General features: G+C 37.2%; 1 protein-coding gene across 1 annotated transcript in view; it reads left to right on the forward strand.

The window, feature by feature from the left end:
* Positions 1 to 20,336, forward strand: part of LOC134162099 (potassium voltage-gated channel subfamily KQT member 1-like) — a 473,656-nt gene that overhangs the window by 35,122 nt on the left and 418,198 nt on the right. The window contains exons 4-7 of the mRNA XM_062615579.1: positions 3,711 to 3,837; positions 9,676 to 9,754; positions 12,293 to 12,389; positions 17,245 to 17,385. Coding sequence (XP_062471563.1) covers positions 3,711 to 3,837; positions 9,676 to 9,754; positions 12,293 to 12,389; positions 17,245 to 17,385 — 444 coding nt within the window. The remainder of the gene's footprint in view (positions 1 to 3,710; positions 3,838 to 9,675; positions 9,755 to 12,292; positions 12,390 to 17,244; positions 17,386 to 20,336) is intronic.

A 20,336-nucleotide genomic window follows, 5' to 3' on the forward strand; every position in this document is an offset into this window, starting at 1 on the left:
GAGTTCAGAGAAGGGTTGCTGAGAAAAATGGAAGGCTCAAAAAAAAGCTGATTGCTAGATAGAATAGCCAAGGGTATTTTTTAACTCTCTTTTCACCAAGCCTGATATGGCTCCTTTTCTTTTTTTTTTTTTTTTTTAATGCAATGGCGTGTTCTTACTTGTTGCTTTGTAGTTTGATTTCATGAAAGGAGTTCATCCCTGGCTTTCTGTTGATGCCAAATGGCTTTCCAGGTTTATGAAATCTGCTGAGAATCCTCCATCACATATTTCTGCCTTCACCACTTGCAGGAGAAAGGGAAAAATACTTCTGGGACCTCAAATAAAACAGTTTTGCAGGATACTGATTATTATAACCCTATATTGAAAGCAAGCGTTCTGTAAAATTTCAGAAAACTGGAGAAGGACCCAAAATGACATAAAGATGGATATAAATTGTTGGGAGCATATTTGCCATACTATTTAATTTTCAGATTTGTTTGAACATCTTTTCTGGTTCATGTTTTATCCACAACGACTCCGCACCATCTTTTGTTTCCATTTCAGTGAAAGCAAGTATTTTTTTCTGACTTTCCAGAAAATTGCTGGGTTTTTTTCCCTTTACCAGAAGGTAAATGTGGCGCAATAAATTTAAGGTTGTGAAAAGTGTTTATGTGTGTAGGAGGAAAAGGAGGCAGGTTAGGGCTTTTTTTAAAGGCAAGTTTAGTGAGGTGCAGCTTGATCAGCCTTGACAGCCCTGGAAATGGATGTCTTCTATCTTTCATTAGCAGTACACATAACACGGTAAGTTTCATAATCTTCCCCCCCCCCCCCCCCCTCTTTTTTTTTGGAGGGGCCACCTATAAAGCTGTGATGTTTGTCCAGTTTTCATGCTTCTTTGACTTCGGCCTGCCTGAGGCTGCCAACAAAAGTGTTAATTGCTGTGGTTTTGGTAACATGGACACCTATCCAGGACAAAATGAAATGTGATCAGTGATTAATTTCAAATTTATTGAAGATGTAGGTTCCTCCTTCTGTCAACAACCTAATTTTCCCTTTCATAGACTGTGCAACCTTATTGATTTCAGTAGGTTTTCCCGGATCATCAAGGAATAACCAAAGTCTCAAAAATTTTTGCTTCCTCAGTAGTTATCTATGTGCTTGTATGCTTTCTGCAAAATATTTTACCTGCCCCAGTGATTCTAATACACAGTTGCTGTAGAAATGATTCTTCCACTGCCATTAGTGTTCTCTGTTAGGACCAACATTGAATGAATTGCCACTGAGTGATAGAACCATGTTTTTGATGCAGTTGAATGGCACATATGTTTTCCTTTAAATTGTTAGGGGTATCTTCCCTTGTCAAAGGGTAGGTTACCAACACTGTCAACAAAATCACATAAGCTATGCTTTCTGGTTGTGTTTCTTCCTCTAAGACTGTGAACACATGTATTTCTAAGATGGACCTTAGCCATTTTAGCCTGCAGATAAGGATGTGAAACTGTTTGATTTAGAAATGCTCTGTCAGTTCAAGCTTTGGTACTACCTTTCTGCCTAATTACAGAATGAAGTGATCATGACTTCACAGCCTACTCCAAAGCTCCAGCGCTGTTTCTCCAGCATGTCTATTAGGTCTGTCTAGTTCTGCTTCCTTTGGTGGAAATTAGAGATTCTTAATAAGAGACTTGGAAACAAATGCCACTGAGTGATGTTACCAGGAATCTGCTAAAAATGTAGACAATTTAATAAGTGAGAGAGCATTTTGCGAGATTCCTGAAATGCAAGAATTATTTTCCCTTGAAGATTGCTCTTGAATTGTGCTTTGACTATTAGGCTTGAACAGTTTAGATTTCAGAGCACAGACTCGGAAGTGTTACTTGTAGAGGCTGTAGATAATACATTTTTTTGAAAAGTCGAACTTGTGGAGTTGATTTGTGGTGTATTTTCTTGTGCTCCTGCTTTGAAACTGTGCTGTAAGCTTTCTAGCTTTCTACTAATTCTTTGGTTATGGTCAGGCTGAAACTGCTGTGAAAACAGAGTAAGACTGTGCATATTATCTTGGTTCTCAGGCAAAACAAGGAGGTGGAAGTGAATACAGAAATGTTGACCTAACTTTGTTAAAAGTCAAAATTGATACAAAGTTTTACATATAAGTGTAGAGTTTTTCTTATCTGTTTTTAGCTTTGAAATATTTTGGTCTCTTTTTCAACCATTCAGAATGTCAGTTTTAAAGGCATGTTGGCATTGTTATTGAGGGAAAATTGTGATTTAAGTGTGTTCACTCCTTGGGTGCTTTAGAATTCCCCAGGTGGAGATTGCAAGCATGTTTAAGTTAAAATACAAATATTTTCCAAAGATGTAATTTATGTACTAGGTGTTTGGTGACTCTGAGTTACTGGATACAGTTTAGGTTGGAACAAAGCCTAGGAGCTGTGTTTTGGGTGTGCTAGCATATTGCAATGGTGGAGGAAAACAAGGAAGGAAGGAACAGAGATCTCAACAAATCTGTCCATGTTGTAATCTGTTGTAATCTTTATTAATCTGCCTTCTTTAGAAGTGTCTCAAAGTATAGTGATCCTTGGTTATGCGCAAGTGCTTTACAATATAGTGCTATAGAGGGAAGCATTATTAAAATAAAGGTGATTTATTTTATATGCTGTATATATACTGCTCCCCTCAGTTGGCATGATCTGCAGTGGAGCAGTCTAGTGCAGTGAACAGTGGGGGGCCTGAACTGGAGGAACCTGAGGAGGAGCCCAGAGAGCCACCAGGAACCTGCTGCTTGTACCATAGTGGCTGGTGGGACTTGGTGCAGATGAGGGCCCCCCTCAAGAAACCCCCAGGGAGCCCTAGCACCCAAAGCAGGAAAACAGGGCATATTTGTATGCAGGAAGGTTGATGTAGCCCTGCCAGATTGACAGGGGAGCAATGGTATCCACCTAGTAGAAGGCTGTGACCTCTCTAAACTCTACAAAGACCATGACCGATGCGCTTCCCAAAAAGAGCTCTGGTGGGAACATACCGTCGCCCAGGTGTCAGGCTGCAGGGTGTACCCAGTATGCAGACTCCCCACTTCCCAGTTGTCAGGCTGCAGGGTGTACCCAGTATGCAGACTTCCCACTTAGGGAAGTCTGCTGCCTCCCTTGGGGCCTGGGTTCATGGCGTGAAGAGAAAGCTTTTTACCCTGGTACAGCCTTCAGATTATTATCTGTTAATTGAAGCAAAAGCAGAATCAGAGAGCATTGAGCTATTACTTGATGAGATTGGTCACCTCACAAATAGGGACATAGACAAAGCGGAGATATTTATGCCTTCTTCACTGCTGTCTTCAACACCAGTGGTGGGCCCTGGGAACCCCAGAGTCCTATATTGAAAGACCATGACTGGGGGGATGATAAACTTCCAGGCAGCCCTGAATGTGTTTGACACTTGCTGCTGCAGCTGGATGCACATAAATGTATAGGCTCTGTTGGGATTTCCTCCAGGGTAGTGAAATTGCTGGTCAATGTGATCGCGGGACCTCTCTCCATTATTTTCCAATGGTCTTGGGAGTCTGGAGAGGTCCTAGTTGTTAAAAATCACAAATGTTATCCCAGTTTTCAAGAAGGTTAAAAAGGAACACCCTGGTAATTACAGACCTGCCAGTTATAGGAGTAAATTAGATGTGCAAAATGAAGTCTGTCTTTTAATGAAAAAAAAAATAAATTGATGTTTTGTTCTTTTAATTCTCTTAGGAAATAGTTCTGGTTGTGTTTTTTGGTGCTGAATATGTGGTCCGACTGTGGTCTGCAGGCTGCAGGAGTAAGTATGTTGGCTTCCAGGGAAGAATACGCTTTGCCAGAAAGCCAATATCAATTATTGGTAAGATTTAAACTCTTTTTTTCTTAACTTTTTTATTGCAATAAATTTTAAAGATGTCAACTACTGCAGAAACAACATAGCAGTTCTGAGCCGTGTCTCAGACATTGATCTGCTTTGTGAATCTATGCAATTATTTCTTCTTTTGAGTTGCTAGAACTAGCATTTAAAATATGTCTATGACATAAGCAGCCATCAGCTTAAGAAAGGCAAAATTCTCAGGGAAGAAATATTTACTAAGCCTACTGTTGTGATTGGAGAAAATTGACCAGACTTTGAACGCAATATCCTTCCTTCGGTCTCCTGAAGAAACCAAACACAAAGATGAGTATAAATTGGGAAAACATGGAAATGTGCAAAGTATGACTCAGAGAAAATTCCTCTGGGTAGTACTAAAGTCATTTTAGGTGGTTTAAGGGACTATTGTGGGTAGCATCACTGGAGTTCATGGGGAGAGGTGACTAATAGAGCCTGTGGAACAGTGAGGGATTAATAAAATGTGACGTTCAAACAAAATTGTAGTAGTCCATAACATCATTGTTTCTATTTTAAGTCTGTGATTTTATATAGACTCCAGTAGAGCTGTGAATTTTACGTTACTCAAATGTCAACTCATTGAGTTTTAAATAGAGCATAGTGGGAGAGGTGAAAAGGGGAGAGAAAGAACTGATGTTTTCTTAACCATCAGCAACTTTATGCAGTTTGGTGCAAAAACTCATGAAACAACATATTCTGTTATACATCTAGATGTGGGCAGTGAATAATGTGATGAGATTTGGGTTATTGAGAAAGAAGTGTTTCATCACATACAAATTCTTCATCTTCTTCTTGATATGATTTCATGATTAGTTTCTAACCATGAAGCCTATAACTAACTTTTATTTTCTTCTAATCATGTTCTTGACTTCTCTTTCAGTAAGAAATGCCTCTTAGGAAGGTATATTAGAGTATACATGTGCAGGAGGAAATGTGGCAGTCCCATTAAAGTGTGTTTTCAACTTGATACTGGTTCTGTATACTGACTGGCATTGTGCATCTACTACAGTAAACATTAATGTTTGTATAGCCTTCGGAGAAGACACAGTGGTTTTTTTAAGAAAACTAAGAATGGTTAGAGCTGGTTATGCATTCAAAAGCATCAGCTCTGTTTTAAAATTTAAAATTCCCCCAAGAATACAATAAATTTAAAGTCAAGATTTGTTTTGACATATCAAGTGCAGATGGAGCTGTGTCTACACTCATCCAAATAACTAAACTTGACAAATACATTTGCTGTGAATGTGAGAATCATACTGACTAATCTTATCATTTTCAAATAAACAAGAATAAAATACAAACATCAGAAAAAGAAATTAAAGGACTAGAATAGAATTTAAAAAATAAGGTATTCATTTTACTTTGCAAAATATCTCCATTATAAAATCAGAAAATATCACTGAAATGTCTTTGATACCAGAAAGATTTTTTTATTGGGTTTTGTCCACACTAAAATTTTGATTAATTCTTAGAAAGTACAACTTGGGTAGCAGTTTTGAACTTTCCATTTTCCTCCTCTCTAATAGTAAATAAAAATATTTTGGTTCTTATTACCAGAAAGAGATTTAGTAGTCAAGCCTAGTATTACTTTCTTTTCTTTCTTTTATGTACTTGCTTAATATTAATGCATTACACACTGCATAAAATGATATGTTAACTTTTGAAATTTATTCTATAAATGGGGAAGAAAAGGGTTGATAGGATACACTTATTTCTTGAATGTTCTTTAAAAAAATTACCTAAAATGGAAAATGATACAAGTTCTCTACCTTGTAAATAAAATTTTTTTATTTCTTAGGTAGATTTTCTAAAGTTAGCCTAATTTATCTCCTCTTTGCAGACAAGTTACGGGTAATTACATGTGAGAAAAGGCAATTCTATAATAAAAGAACCTGTCAGGAGACATGGATCGAATTCATTCCCAGCATACCAAGAAACCTTAGAAACATCACTTTCTCTCTCCATGCTTCTTCATTCCCTAGTTCACAGGATGAACATGTTTAAAGAATGTGCGGTAGTCATGTACTATGTCATCAGCAGTAATAGTAATACTTTCTGTAATTATTGATTTAATACTTCCATTACTTACTATTTCAGTAGGGTTAGATTAGGAGCTAAATACTTCTGAAAATCATAGTCTAATTAGAATTTCATGAATGGCAGGTACCAAGCACAGGTAAAATCAAGAGAATGTCTTTTCACAACCTCTTTTATCCTTTGGCTGTTGTTGCAGAAAATGTCACAAAGTAAAAAGCAATTTATGAATTAACTTTTGTTTCTCCTGGTTTTGACAGCATGCAGTTTGAAAGACATGAGGGATCTCATGGTGGTAGATGTGACATCCCCAGAGACTTTCAAGGCTAGGCTGGATGTGGTTCCAGCCAACCTGATCTAGTTGAAGATGCCCCTGCTTGTGGCAGTGGCTTGGACTAGATGGCCTTTGAAGGTCCCTTCCAACCCAGACCATTCTATGGTTCTATGATTTGAAGTTATGAAGTGCCAGTACGACAAAAAAAATCAGCAAAAAAGAATGTGCTATAAATCAAATTCAAATATGTCCATATGATATATTTAATTTAAGTCTTTGTGGACATCATATTATCTCCAGACTACTAAGAACATACCTGCAAGCTGAAGACTATTTCGATTCCGTAAAATATTATGACAACTAAAAATTAAAATACAAATGTTTTTACATGGTTTAAATTTAAAAAAGGATTAATTGCTTTTTATCCAAAATCTGAGAACTGCATACTAGAAAGTAAACTTGTAGGAACACTGGAAACAAGTCAGCAATTTGCTGAAATAAAGCAGTACTCGAGTAGGCTGTATAATAGGTGTTGCCATGTGCTGTGCTGAAGTTTATGCATAACTAAGTAATTTTTCACTGCCAAGCTGACTTTAAAGAAAAAAATGTCAGCTGTTTGGAATATCCAAAGGATTCATAATTTAAGAGTAAGCCATGGGGAAAGTGGGCAAGCAGTGAACAAGGTTTTTAAATCTGTATACCACACATACTAAGTTGCAGGGAATGTGATTTCTGGAGGTCTGTGATCTATGTATGTAATTCACATATTATATAGAGGACACTAAGTCATTTTTGTCTCTCTACATCTAATGTGTGTGTGCAGACATGTTTGCAAACATGTAAGTAGGTACAATGTTTGAGAAGGATATCCACATATTGCTGCTTATAAATTACTGGAATTGGATTTTTAAAATTCCCAAAGCTTCCTGACACTTTCTTTTTTAAAAACTAACATAAATACTAATGTAATGCTAATCTAAATACTAATGCTTGTTAAAGTTGAAAAATTGTTTAAACAAATGTTGGCTCTTTATCTTGGTATTTTCCATGCCAAGTGTCTCCTTCAGTTTGAGTCTAGTGGAGACATTTCATGAAAAAATTTTAAGCTGTTTGTGAAAAAGGCAATTCTGACAATTTCTTATGGAGAAGAGCTAGCACTTCCACACTTTGAAGCAGATATTTGAAACTTAGAAAACACTTTTTTGATTGTCACTGAAAATCAATTCCAAGTTGACTAACAAGCCTCTGAAAAATTGGTAGCTTGTTTGTGCTTAACATGCCCTGCTAAAGATTGCTCTTATATTCTTCTATCCACAGTGAGCCTGCACAGTTCAAATTTCAGGTTTATCTGAACAGCAGTGCTTGGGTTGGAAGTGGAAAATCTGTTGGTTTTGGTTTTATAGTGCTCTCCCTGAAACAGCCCAAGGCACATGGAAAGAGAAAATAGCAGGCTCAAGTGCTGAGGTGAACTGGTGGGGTAGGAGGAAATGAGTAGGACATACAGGCTCAGTGAAATGACATGAGATAAGGGTCTGGAAGAAGGACATATAGAAAAACTGACAGGCAAGCAGGAGGCTGAAGTTAAAAAAATAGAGGCTGAAAATACATGGGATTGAAAGGTGGCAGTGTAAAGGCAGAAAGATATGCTGAAGACCTAGAGCATAAAATAGTACTGTTTGAACCAGTAAACTGGGATTAGTGAAGATTGGAAACTGGCATGAAAACTAGGTCAGAGAAGAAGCAAATAGAAGAACAGGTTGGGGAGGGGGGAAATGAAATATCTCTGCCATGTAGAACACATTTTCAGAATAGCAGAAAGTACAAATGAAAAATCTATGTTACTGTCAGTACCTGATTAAAACTATTTTCCTAAGTGTCAGTCTCTGCCTCCTCCAGTGCTGGACATCAGGTGGATATGTATACATCTGATAATTTAGTAAGGATATCAGCTGCATCTTTTGCTTAAGTGCAAAGATCTGTATTATGATGCGCTGGGAAGAAGACCCTCCCTAAATTCTGAGTGTTTACAAATGTATGTTCACGTACATACATGATAAAGGAAGAGCATAAAATTTGGAAATTCACGCGCTGAAAAGTTAAGAGTATCCCAAAATGGAAGCTCTTTCTGTAGCCTTAACTTATTCCTCTCTCTATTTATTTACATTTTCATATAGCTACAGTTATTGGAGTACAGTCTTTACACTGATTGAGTGCTATCCCATGGGGAGGTATACTGCTTTTACAGCAAAAATCAGACTGGTACTGGAAATTAATCCAAGTTAGGGAGTGAAGGATACTGTTGTTGTAGAACTGCTGCAATATTTCTTGCAGCAACAACATGGTTTGAATAGGACAGGAGAATGTTTAAAGGAGAGGAAAAACGTTAACCCTTGTTGGAGGCAACTGTTGCCTCTGAAGTTGAATTCTATTCTGCATGTCGCCTAGGCATCACACGGAATCTCTGTGGCAGTAATTTAAATCAGTTTTCACAAGTGTGCCTCATTTTCTGAATGTCCAAATGAAGACTTTGAAGTCAGGTTACAGAAGTTCTGAGCTCTCACAGCTGCAAAAGTGAAGTCAGCAGGCACTGGTTTTTTTGAAGTGCAATATAATGTTAAGTGCTGGGAAGAATAAAGTACTGCCTGTTTAAAACTGGCAAGGAAAAATTACCAAAACTTGCCCTCATTCTGTCTACATTCACTACTTGTTTATAATACTATCCTTTATTTTCTGGTTAGATTTTGAAAGTGAAGCATTCAGATGCCCTAAACAGGATTACCACAGAAATGCTCATGAGGAAATTAGAAAAATGTCTTCTCAGAATAATGTGAAGAGTAGGGTTCAGTAATTAACAGCGATAGACCTGTTCACTGAAATAGGATAAGAGAAAATACGGCATGCTGGCATTGTGAGCACAATCCATCCTTTGCATTGTATAATGCTGGGACTTTGTAAACTGTGGAGTTGTGGAAAAAAGAAAACTGAACTCTGGAAACAATTATTTCTTCATACAATTAAACTGTATCACAAAGTAAACCAGAAACTCTGATTCTTTTAAGCAGCCTTTGTTCTGACAGTTCCCTGAACTTTGAAAGCTTGTCTTTACAGCTTTGATACAATTTTTAAACTAAGTGTGTGTATGTGTATATGCTATGATACTTGTCTTTATGCATGTCATTATTGATTGAAGCAAACCCTTACTTTCCCTCTCAAAAAGCCTTGAGACAAAATGTGGATTCATTTCTAGGGTGTAGATATACCTTTGCCTTTGTTGTTTTTATGGCAAGCTGCCTGATCTGTCAGGATCTTTAAATTTTCCATTAAATTAATCATGGAAGAAACTGTATTTATTGTTTTTTTGATGTGAAGCTATTACAGTCACTTACTGGCCACCAAATTTCAGCTATTTTTTTTAAAGTGCTTTACTCTGTATTTTTTGTGTGTTCTGGTGCTAAGAGCTAAATACATTCTTCCTTTTTTCTTTTTTTTTTTAACAGATCTCATTGTGGTAGTAGCCTCAATTATTGTTCTGAGCATAGGATCTAATGGACAGGTGTTTGCCACCTCCGCAATACGGTATGGTCTTGTAGTGACTGTAGATCCTCACAACTACAGATGTTGTTAGATGTATATCTAATTTCCCAATTTCTGAATTAGATGTATAAGTAATTTTCCCAATATAGGAAAAGTTACTATATTGAAACATTAGACAGTGAAAGACTGTGTGTCACTGGGCTTGGACACTGGTTGGGAAAGAGCAGGGCAGAAACAAGGCATATTAAGAATAGTGGGAATGCTGAAGCCAAGAGGAAAAACCTAAACTTTATGTCCTATATAAAACATCAAACAGCTCTCTTTCTGAGACAAAAGAGTATTACAGAACATTGGTTTATTTAAGAGGTAATCTAGACAGCACTTAACTCTGTACTTTTTGAGTATGAGTAATGGGTTTGTTTAAAGAGTAATTATGCTTCAGTGGATTTGTTTGGCACAAGTAACTCATACCATACATGAACCAGAAACATTTGATGTCTCTAGTGTTTGTTCAGCTTGCATCAAGTACTGCAAGCTTGTTTTGGGAAGTAAAGTGGGTAAATAGAAATAAGGAATGATAAGCACTGTAGGTGTACTTCCCACTTCTTACTTGCAAGAGGTGCTACATGTTCTGTTACAAGCTTCTGATTCCCAGTGCAGTCTGATCACTGGGAAGTGAGAATGTACAGTACTGTCTAAACTGTTTAGCTGTGTAGACAAACACTGGACAGAACTAAATCTGTAAAGTAATTTTAAGGTAACTGTTACCATAGAACATTAATCCTTACATGATGATAAAGACACACAGGCAGCATGAATGTGATTTGTCTGCTCATATAAGAGTAAAGGAGGGTAAATGGGAAAATTCGAAAGACTATTTAATTTAACTAAAATTATAGGAATGACTTTAATGAAAAGGCGCACTGTGGCTTATATGTGGGGGACCTATATATAGATCTCCACCCTCTTGGCATAAGCAACCAGTAAGCTGTTGCATCACCTAGCTGTATTAGTGCTCACTTATATTGGTTAAATTACATTACAAGACAACCTACATTTGGTTGTCTTGTAATTCTTCTTGGACTCTTCTTTTGATTAATAGGTTTTAAGTGGATATTTTGAAGTTTCTTGCTAGATAAAACTATTATTCCAATGGCATATCAAAGAAATAACAAAACATGGTGCTGCTATACACAGTCACTGATATATGATTTGATAGCCAGGATTATTGTGTGCTTTCCAAAAAAAGTTACAATCGTTTGATTATTTGACTGTCAGCTGTGAAAGCTCAGAAAACCTGCTTTCTCAATAAAGGAAAAGTTGGGTCTTCCAGAAGACAGTATGCTTTCCCAATCTGAATAAGACCAGTGACTGAAGGACGGCTGGCACCATGCTTAGTTTCTGGTTTGACCCAGAAAAATGCAGCCACAGTGGAATTGAAATAAGATGATTGAATTAAAAAACAATGCTACCCACAATAACAACAAAATTTCAAGGATAGCTAAAAAGAGCTAAAAATACTTTCAGTGAAAAATTTTCATGTAGATGAATTTAACATTCATACTTTCCTGCTCTTCATTGTTTTGTGTCAGTGGTAATAACATAAGTGTAAGCAAACAAAGTTCATTATTGAACATACAACTAGAATGAAATATTTCCATTAAATAATATTCTGCCGAAGAACAATATAAATAATTAATTTTCTTTAGTTGAAAATATTTGGAGTTTATGATTCAATTATTGTCCTAAAAATCACAATTTACTATTTCCAACTAGATGTTTTCTATAACTTGCATAAAAAGGATTTCAGTAATACCATGTTTGATTCACATTCTTTTGGCAAATAGAGAAAAAAGTTTGCTTATATTTATGTTAGCAAAGCTTGAAGCACCACTGTTGCTAAGAAAAGGAGGCATTTGAGAATCACCTGTCCTATGCAGAAAGTCTAAGAAAGTTCATGTTATTCAGCCTGGAGAAGAGAAGGCTCAGGGGAGACCTTACAGCAGCCTTCCAATACTTAAAGGGGGCCTACAAAAAATCTGGAGGGGAGACTTTTTAAAAGGGCATGTAGGGATAAGACATTAAACTGAAAGAGGGGAGATTTAGATTAGATACAAGGAAAAAATGCTTCACTATGAGGTGAGGCCCTGGCCCAGGTTGCCCAGAGAAGCTGTGGCTGCCCCAACCCTGGCAGGTTGGAGGAGGCTTTGAGCAATCTGGTCTTGTGGAAGGTGTCTGTGACTGTGTTAGGGGGTTGGAACTGTGATTCTATCCTAATTAAGTAAAATATGCAAGTTTCCTCTGAGTTAGAAAGCACATAGTTTAGACTTCTTTTTTTTTTTTAAAACGTGCTGTTGTTCCAGTAAATATATCCAAATATATTTGAATATAATGAAATGTAATTAAACGTGCTATATACTGAGATAGATACTTCAAGTTTAAGATACAACTGTAGCCAGAGACAGTGCTATCACATTTCTGTAATATGGCAGTATGTTAGTGTACATAGTCATATATGTATAGATAGAGCAGAATTATTCTTAATCACTACTTTCATTTCATGTCTTATTTTTTTTACAGAGGGATCCGGTTTCTTCAGATACTTCGAATGCTTCATGTAGATCGACAGGGTGGCACGTGGCGATTATTGGGATCAGTTGTTTTCATACATCGTCAGGTACTACATCTTTAAAGAGCCCTAGGATTTTGTTTACTTTAGTATATTCTTTTCATGGTCTTTAAGTCATAGCCTGTTCAGTTGATACCCTGGAGGGAAGGAATGCCATCCAGAGGGACCTTGACACGCTTGTGAGGTGGGCTGATGCCAGCCTCATGAAGTTTAACCGTGACAGGTGCAAGGTCCTACACCTGGGTCGGAGCAATCCCAGGCACAGCTACAGGTTGGGCAGAGAAGAGATTCAGAGCAGCCCTGCAGAGAAGGACTTGGGGGTGTTGGTCGATGAGAAAATGAACATGAGCCAGCAGTGTGCGCTTGCAGCCCAGAAAGCCAACCGTATCCTGGACTGCATCAAAAGGAGCGTGACCAGCAGGTCAAAGGAGGTGATCCTGCCCCTCTACTCTGCTCTTGTGAGACCTCACCTGGAGTATTGTGTGCAGTTCTGGTGTCCTCAGCATAAAAAGGACATGGAACTGTTGGAACAAGTCCAGAGAAGGGCCACGAGGCTGATCAGGGGACTGGAGCACCTCCCATATGAAGACAGACTGAGGAAGTTGGGGCTGTTCAGCCTGGAGAAGAGAAGGCTGTGTGGAGACCTCATAGCAGCCTTCCAGTATCTGAAGGGGGCCTATAGGGATGCTGGGCAGGGATTCTTCATTAGGGACTGTAGTGACAGGACAAGGGGTAACGGGTTAAAACTTAAGCAGAGGAAGTTTAGATTGGCTATAAGGAGGAAATTCTTTCCTGTTAGGGTGGTGAGGCACTGGAATGGGTTGCCCAGGGAAGTTCTGAATGCTCCATCCCTGGTGGTGATCAAGGCCAGGTTGGACAGAGCCTTGGGTGATATGGTTTAGTGTGAGGTGTCCCTGCGCATGGCAGGGGGGTTGGAACTAGATGATCTTAAAGTCCTTTCCAACCCTAACTATTCTATGATTCTAAAGGGACAGGTACTGTTGCAAGAGAAAAAGTACTTCGTAGGTCCATCATGTGTTTCTACCATTAAAATGGGAACTCTATACTTTACCTCAGGTCAGTAGCTAGCAGGGTACCCGTATCAGGTATTATTTTTCTTTTTTTAAATTAACTTTTTTGTTGTTATCCTTCAATTTAATTAATTAAATGCAGTTATGTGGACTGCCTTTCATACTGCAAATAGTGTTCACTGCCTTCACAGATGTGTTCCTAGCTTGGTTGTTCTGTGGAAAAACAAATACTAGTGAAAAAGTCTTGATAGAACAAGTCAATTATTTACATAGTTCTATTTTCACTGCCTGAATAAAGAGCTTTCCAATTCATTCTATAAATAAAAATACTAACTATGCTATGATAAATGCTAGAAAAGTTACTTATTCAAGGGTGTATTCACAGAGTTAAACTTGGCTGTAAATTGTTATATATCCATTGAAGCTTTGAAACTGTTATTCTGCATAAAAGTTCATTAAGCAGGAAAAGCTAAAATGTTTTAGTGTAGACTTCTAAAAATTTCTAGTTGAAGGCTTCTTTTGGGGACTTCATGGAATCGCTCAATGAAAAGCTGACTTAGCTTTATGAATATAATAATAAACTTTTATCATTAGCCTCTAAATATACTATACTATGGACGGCTAATACTGTGCTATGAATCTTTACATCAGACTTGTAACAGGCTTCTTTAACCTGCGCTTTCTGAGTGTGGCTATGAGTGAGAATGGGAAGTACTTAATTGTCGTGGTTTAAACTCAGTCAGGTAATTCGTTCGCTCACTTCCCCCCCCCTTTCTTGCCCTCCCCCTGCTCCCGGAGGGACGGAGAGGAGAATCGAAAAGAATGCAACTCCCACGGGTTGAGATAAGAACAGTTTAGTAACTAAGGTATAACACAAATCACTACTGCTACCACCAGTGATAATAATGATAAAGGAAATAACAAGGGAAGAGAATACATCATCTCACCACCAGCCAACCGATAACTCGCCCCCCCAGCCCGACCAAGCTCTGACCGATACCTCCTCCAACCCTGCAGACTCCCAGCCCTTCCGGCTAACTCCCAGTTGCATCCTGGGCATGACGTGCTGTGGTATAGAATACCTCTTTGGTCAGTTTGGGTCAGGTGTCCTGTCCCTGCTTCCTCCTGGCTTCCCCTCCTCCCTGGCAGAGCATGAGGCTCACAAAGTCCTTGGCCAAACCAAAACATCGCTTGTTATCAGCTCTGTTCCCAAGCTGAAAGTCAAAACATTGCACTGCACCAGCTACCAAGAAGGGGAAAAATGACTGCTACTGCTGAACCCAGGACATTAATCCAAAAGATTAATTTTATGTTAAAATTTGCTTTACTTCGCTTTATTTCTCTCCCCCTTTCTGTAGAAAATTTTATATCATGATGGGTGTGAAGCATTGATGCACACCAAAGTGCTCTAGTATAAAGCCTGCTTTTATCCTGTACAACAGAATGACTTCTAACACCTCAAGTTTGTGTGGTCTTCATTTATTAAGGTTGCATTGCCTGGATATCTAGCTAGGGCAGAGCTGATATCCAAACACACTTTCCCAACATTTGCTAACCTTAATGACAGAGGTGTCTGAGAGAATTTTTTACTGTGGGTTTCAAAGTTTTAGTCAAGAATCTGGAAATGCTATCTCCAAAATATAATGCTCAAGTCTTAAATGTCACAAACTTAAATAATTTCAATGATTTGAAAGGGAAAGAAATACCCGTGGAGAAGTGAATTTATGAATAAATGCACCTGAAGTTCTGCTAATCCAAAGCAGTGATTATGATAATATATAAAACTCTACAGATCTGTAGTACTTGTCAGAGCAGCTCACCCACTAACACATTAATAAAAAAAAAAGTCAAAAACAGAGTTCTGTATTTACATTGGACAAGTGTAGCTGAAACCGTAGAATGGTACCAAAGGGAAGAGAAAATAAAACCTTTATTCCTGTCCAGTCTCTTAAAGAAATTTTTGTTTGAAAAGAAAAACAAAACAGAAACACCTCAGCTGCTTTTTCTTTACAGGCAGAGTACAAGGTCCTCATTTATTTGTTGAGTTTGGTACTCTTTCAGAAAAAAATGGGACTCTAGACCCTTAAACAATGTGACAAAATAAATTCACATCTTGTGACCTGTGAAAATAACAAGCACTTGGACCTCTGTGGGCCCAGAAAAGCTTACTAAAGTTGTCACCAACGATTTCCATGTGTTTTGAAATTTCACATATAGCTGTATTAGCTCACTCAGGCCTGAATTGGCTAGGAAGTTCTTCTATTTTCAGCAGGTTGAGCTTATACAAGCATTTCTTGCCAAAAGCAACGAAACGTGAGTCAATATCACATGTGGGGATAGAAAGACATGGAAAAATCATGGAGCTTACTGAAAAACTGAGTTAGCCAATCCGGCTCCAGCTTGTAATCCTCTCAGTTAGTTTTACTTATTCCTCACCTTGCTTTGTGAGGTCTTCTACTGCTTTGAGGAGGGTGTTACTGATGAGTTGTGGAGTTAGGCTTTTCTGGTATTTTTCCTCAGTGTTGAATTTTATATTGTGTGGTCCTTATGGCAACTGAAAATATAATCTAAGTCAAAAAAATGTCTCGACTCAAGTCAAGTCAAATTTGCCTTTATGCATATTTCTTTTTTATTCTTTCTGTTTCCTTCACATATATGTAACTGAAAGTCCTTGCTGAAAACAGTATTAGGCAGCACTCGCTGAAGCTCTTATCTATTAAAAAAAAAATTCATATAAATGTAAAGTTTTAAAGCCTGATTTCCGCAAACTGCATTTTACTTTGAGATCATGCATCAACTCATACTATTGGACATTGGTAGACACCAATCTGTCTATATCTCTTGAAGTATGTATTATTTCAAAATCTTCTGCACTCTCTCTTAAAGACATTATTTATTGGATTGCTACCATTGTTCTTAAATATAGGCATGTAGTATTTTCTGTATATATGCATATGTAATATTGAGTGACATTTAGAATAAGTCTAAGACAATTACATTTTTATCTGCACTTTATTTTAAGAGTTCAGTCTTTATATGAATACAGGACTGGAGCTGAGAGATGCCAATGGTGAAATAAGCCAATTAGTTCTGTTGATATTTCAACCACTTTGAAAAGATCTCAGAAGACTATGCACAGCACTGCTGAAAAGCATATTTTTCTGCCACTTCTGACAAAGTCAGCACTTAAGCCAGAAGTATTCCAGTTATCATCCACTCTCTAATTCTGTCCCCAAAGACAAAATCAAAAGAAAGCAGTGATGGCCATCCCTCAATAACATGTAAAATCTGTTAATATCTGAGATGTAAGCAACATGCCAAGTGTAACTATAAGATTTCTGTTGATGTGGAAAAAAGTCACAAATCTAGTAGAAAAAAGCAGAATGTTTTCTTTGTAAGCAGGCAACAAGAATTAGTCTCCATTTCTGTTGTTGTTTTTTATGGATCACTAAACTTACAGTTTCAGGTGTTAAAGAGTTTCATCTTGCATTGAAAAAAACTTGTGTAGGCAAACCAAAAAGTCGTGAAAAATTAGAGACATGAAAACTATAAATGTAAAGGAACTTTTCAGAGCAATGAAGTCGTACCTAGAAGTACACAGTAGTACACAAGTAACATCATTAGAGAAAAAGATGAGAAAACAAGGGTGACCAGCATAGAAATCTGAACTACTGGAAACTTATTTTATTTCCTCTTTCATCTGCCTTGTTTAGCAAACAGGCCTGAAAAAATTAAGGCTCAGTTAGAAAGACTTGCCCATGGACAAAACTAAATATTATAAAAATCCTTTATTTACAATTACAATGTTTTACAATGACAGAACATAGATGATGCAAAACTTAGGCGCTTGTTTGCTTCCTTTTTTTTAATAGGAACTCATAACCACATTGTACATTGGATTCTTGGGATTGATTTTTTCGTCCTATTTTGTTTATCTCGCTGAGAAGGATGCCCTTGATGAGGACGGGAAGACAGGTTTCTCCAGCTATGCTGACGCCCTCTGGTGGGGTGTGGTAAGTCTTTAGCAACAAAATTAGAACACGAGATTTCCTCTTCAAGTTGTGAATTTTTAAAAAATATGTTATTTCTTTCTTTGCAAAATGTATTTCTGTAGGGAAGCTCAACAACCTTTTAAAAAGGATACAAGAAAAATATAATAAATACAATTAAATCCTTTTGGGATTAAGCTATATTGTGAAAGCATGATAGCAAAAAGTCCACATTGAAATCCACATTTCAAAAGAGTATAAATACGCTCCAAAACCTATACCACTTCTTTTAAACACCACTTAATTGTCTGCAAAATGTGCATAACTTGGAAAGTATATTCCATTTGTGGAAGATGGATTAATAATGCTATTTTGTTGGGTCTTCTTGTGTAAAGCACACTTTGCAGGTTATAGGTTCTGTGGGTTCTTTTTTAATAATTCCACGATTCACTGTAAAGTTAAATAGCTCAAGTATTTTGGATATCTACTATCAGTTAGGGTCAGTTCAAATCTTTGGTGAAATAAAGAAAAATATCATTAAGGGGTGAGTCAGATTTTGAGAGAATTGTGGTAATTATTGTCGGCATGCCCAGAATCAGTTGAAAAAGGAATAGATAGCTATGAGCAGAATAAGAGACCAGATTGTTTCTACACTCCCTTCATATGGCTCATCGTGTTTCTGACTGTGACTCATGCTTTCCTTCCTTATTAGCTGTTGCACGAACCATCTCTTCTCTTGTGGTTCCTTTTCCCCACTGGAGAACCCCATATATTTTATGAATTGGCTGTCTCATTATAACAAACCCAAGGAGATCCATCATGTCAGTGTTAGTGACAGAGAAAAATGAGAGGACTGGAACAGATACAGAGACACCAACTTCCAAAGAGAAAAGGTTATATTTCAAGAGTGATTTGAAATACAATAAACTGTATTTGTTCCTAGATGATAGACTTGAAAAATGCCAACATAATTATTGGGCCATAAACCAATTGTTTATCTACAATCAAATAAACTGTCGAATAAGTCTGGGAAGGCAGACAAAAAGTTACTAATAGATATGTTTCTAATTCTCAACTTAGATGCTGCGTAAACCTCAACTTCAGCGAAGTATACAGAAATACAGATTATACTACATGTAGCCTAAGTTACCACTTTTAAAGTGATTCAGTATAAAAGAAAATTCACTATTAAATTCATATCATTAAGTTGTCAGGCAATCATTTAATTTGTGAAGTATTACCTACAGCCATGCAAAACAATACAAACTAAGGATAATCTAGTAAAAAAAGAAAAATCCACTAAATGGCCAGATGGACCTGGTTATCTAATGTGTTGGGAAGAAATAAACCCATGAACTAGCCTATACAACAATCACTTGCGAAAGTCCTCAATAAAATATGATAAAGTTTTCAAAATATAAAACCTCATAGTTATAGACATGAGATAAGCTCTAGCTAGCAGAGGAAAAGGATAAATGTCCCAAAAACATAGATTGTGCTGTATTTAAAAAAGAAAAGTAAAAGAATTAGGGTGTAATTGACATTATGAAAGATACCCCATGTCTACTTTAAGAAAACAAACCAGTGCACAGTCTCACTTATTCTGCTATTACTTGAGTTCTTCAGCTCAAATATCAGCGTTCAAATGACTGAATACAGTGGAATGCAGCTATTGTTTCTGCTTTTATTAATGGTCTAGCTGAATAATCTGTGAGGTACATCTAATTAAAAGGGGGGCTGCTTGTGACAAGTTCAGTAGCATTAGGGGTCCCGTAAAAGTCTGTGCTAGTTTAGTTAAATCTATGAGAAATCTCTCATAATTTTTTCTAGTATAGTGAAGTTCCAAAGAGGGTTGTAGTACCATGTGATTTAGAAAGACACCAGTGAAAGAAATTAAAAGCATGTAGTTTTATTAGTAAGGAGGTCTTAATTTAATATGTAATCATTAAAGGATCATCATTCATGTTTGCTCTGCACAATGTCTTTGGTGTTTCATTAAGTAATTCCTAGGCCTGTAACTGCAAAAGGCCAGAAATGCCCAGTTTCAGACCTGAATGGAAGGTCCCCTTATCAAACTGAGGGGAGCAAGGTAGAGTGGAAAGAAAAAAGGATTTCCAGCAGTCAGTTTGGGAACTAGCTATGGTTTTTAGCATCCAATTCTGCCCATGTATGTTCATGCAAGGGGTATTCATGCATGTAATAAAACTTTCATGTGAAGTCAGTATGCTTTTTCCACCCTTCCATTTTACTTCTTTTAGCTCTAGTAATCCAGAACTTGCTTTATGAGTTGTATTGAATGTTCAGATATGGATTACAATGTATTTTTAAATGCTGGAAGGCACAGCCTTGATTTGACTAAAGAGTAAAAAATTAAGGTAAAAAAAATCAGAGTGTGTTTATACAAGCATATTTTGTTAATAATTTGGGCATAAGGAATTTAAAAGGAGTGCAGTTATAAAGACCAACAGATAAGTTTAAAACATGTATTACTTTACCCTGCTGAGATAGATGACATGGAATCTGTAATTCACAGCATATGTACATGCCTTGCAAAATGTTCAATAGGGGTTTTTTGTTGTTTTCCAGAACTTGACGTGTTTTGTATAATAGCAAGATAAAATCAGCTTTCTCTTTCTCTAGCTGTGTGAGGCACATGAAGAACACTGTTTAAATTGTTGTTTGAGCTTTTCAGACATCTAGGCCTCCTCAGCATTAGTGAGTCACGGTGCAGGTGCAGTTCACAGCTGGGAACAGTGACAAAGGACAAAGTGAATCAGTTTCTTTTTCTTTTCAAATCTTCTGTAACATAGAAACACAGATGTGGAGTTACTAGGGATTGAAATTTGATTTCACTTTTGCCTTTCAAAACTGAACCATAGGAAAATAATCTTGGTAGCAAGTATTTGAAAGTCTTATGTGTCTGACAAAAACCACAGTGTATATTATGGGTAACATTTTACTTTGAGTAGAAAGTG

This window comes from Pezoporus occidentalis, unplaced genomic scaffold (genome assembly GCF_034315485.1).
Source record: "Pezoporus occidentalis ecotype Australia unplaced genomic scaffold, CSIRO_AGI_Poc_V1 ctg182, whole genome shotgun sequence".
NCBI lineage: Eukaryota > Metazoa > Chordata > Aves > Psittaciformes > Psittacidae > Pezoporus > Pezoporus occidentalis.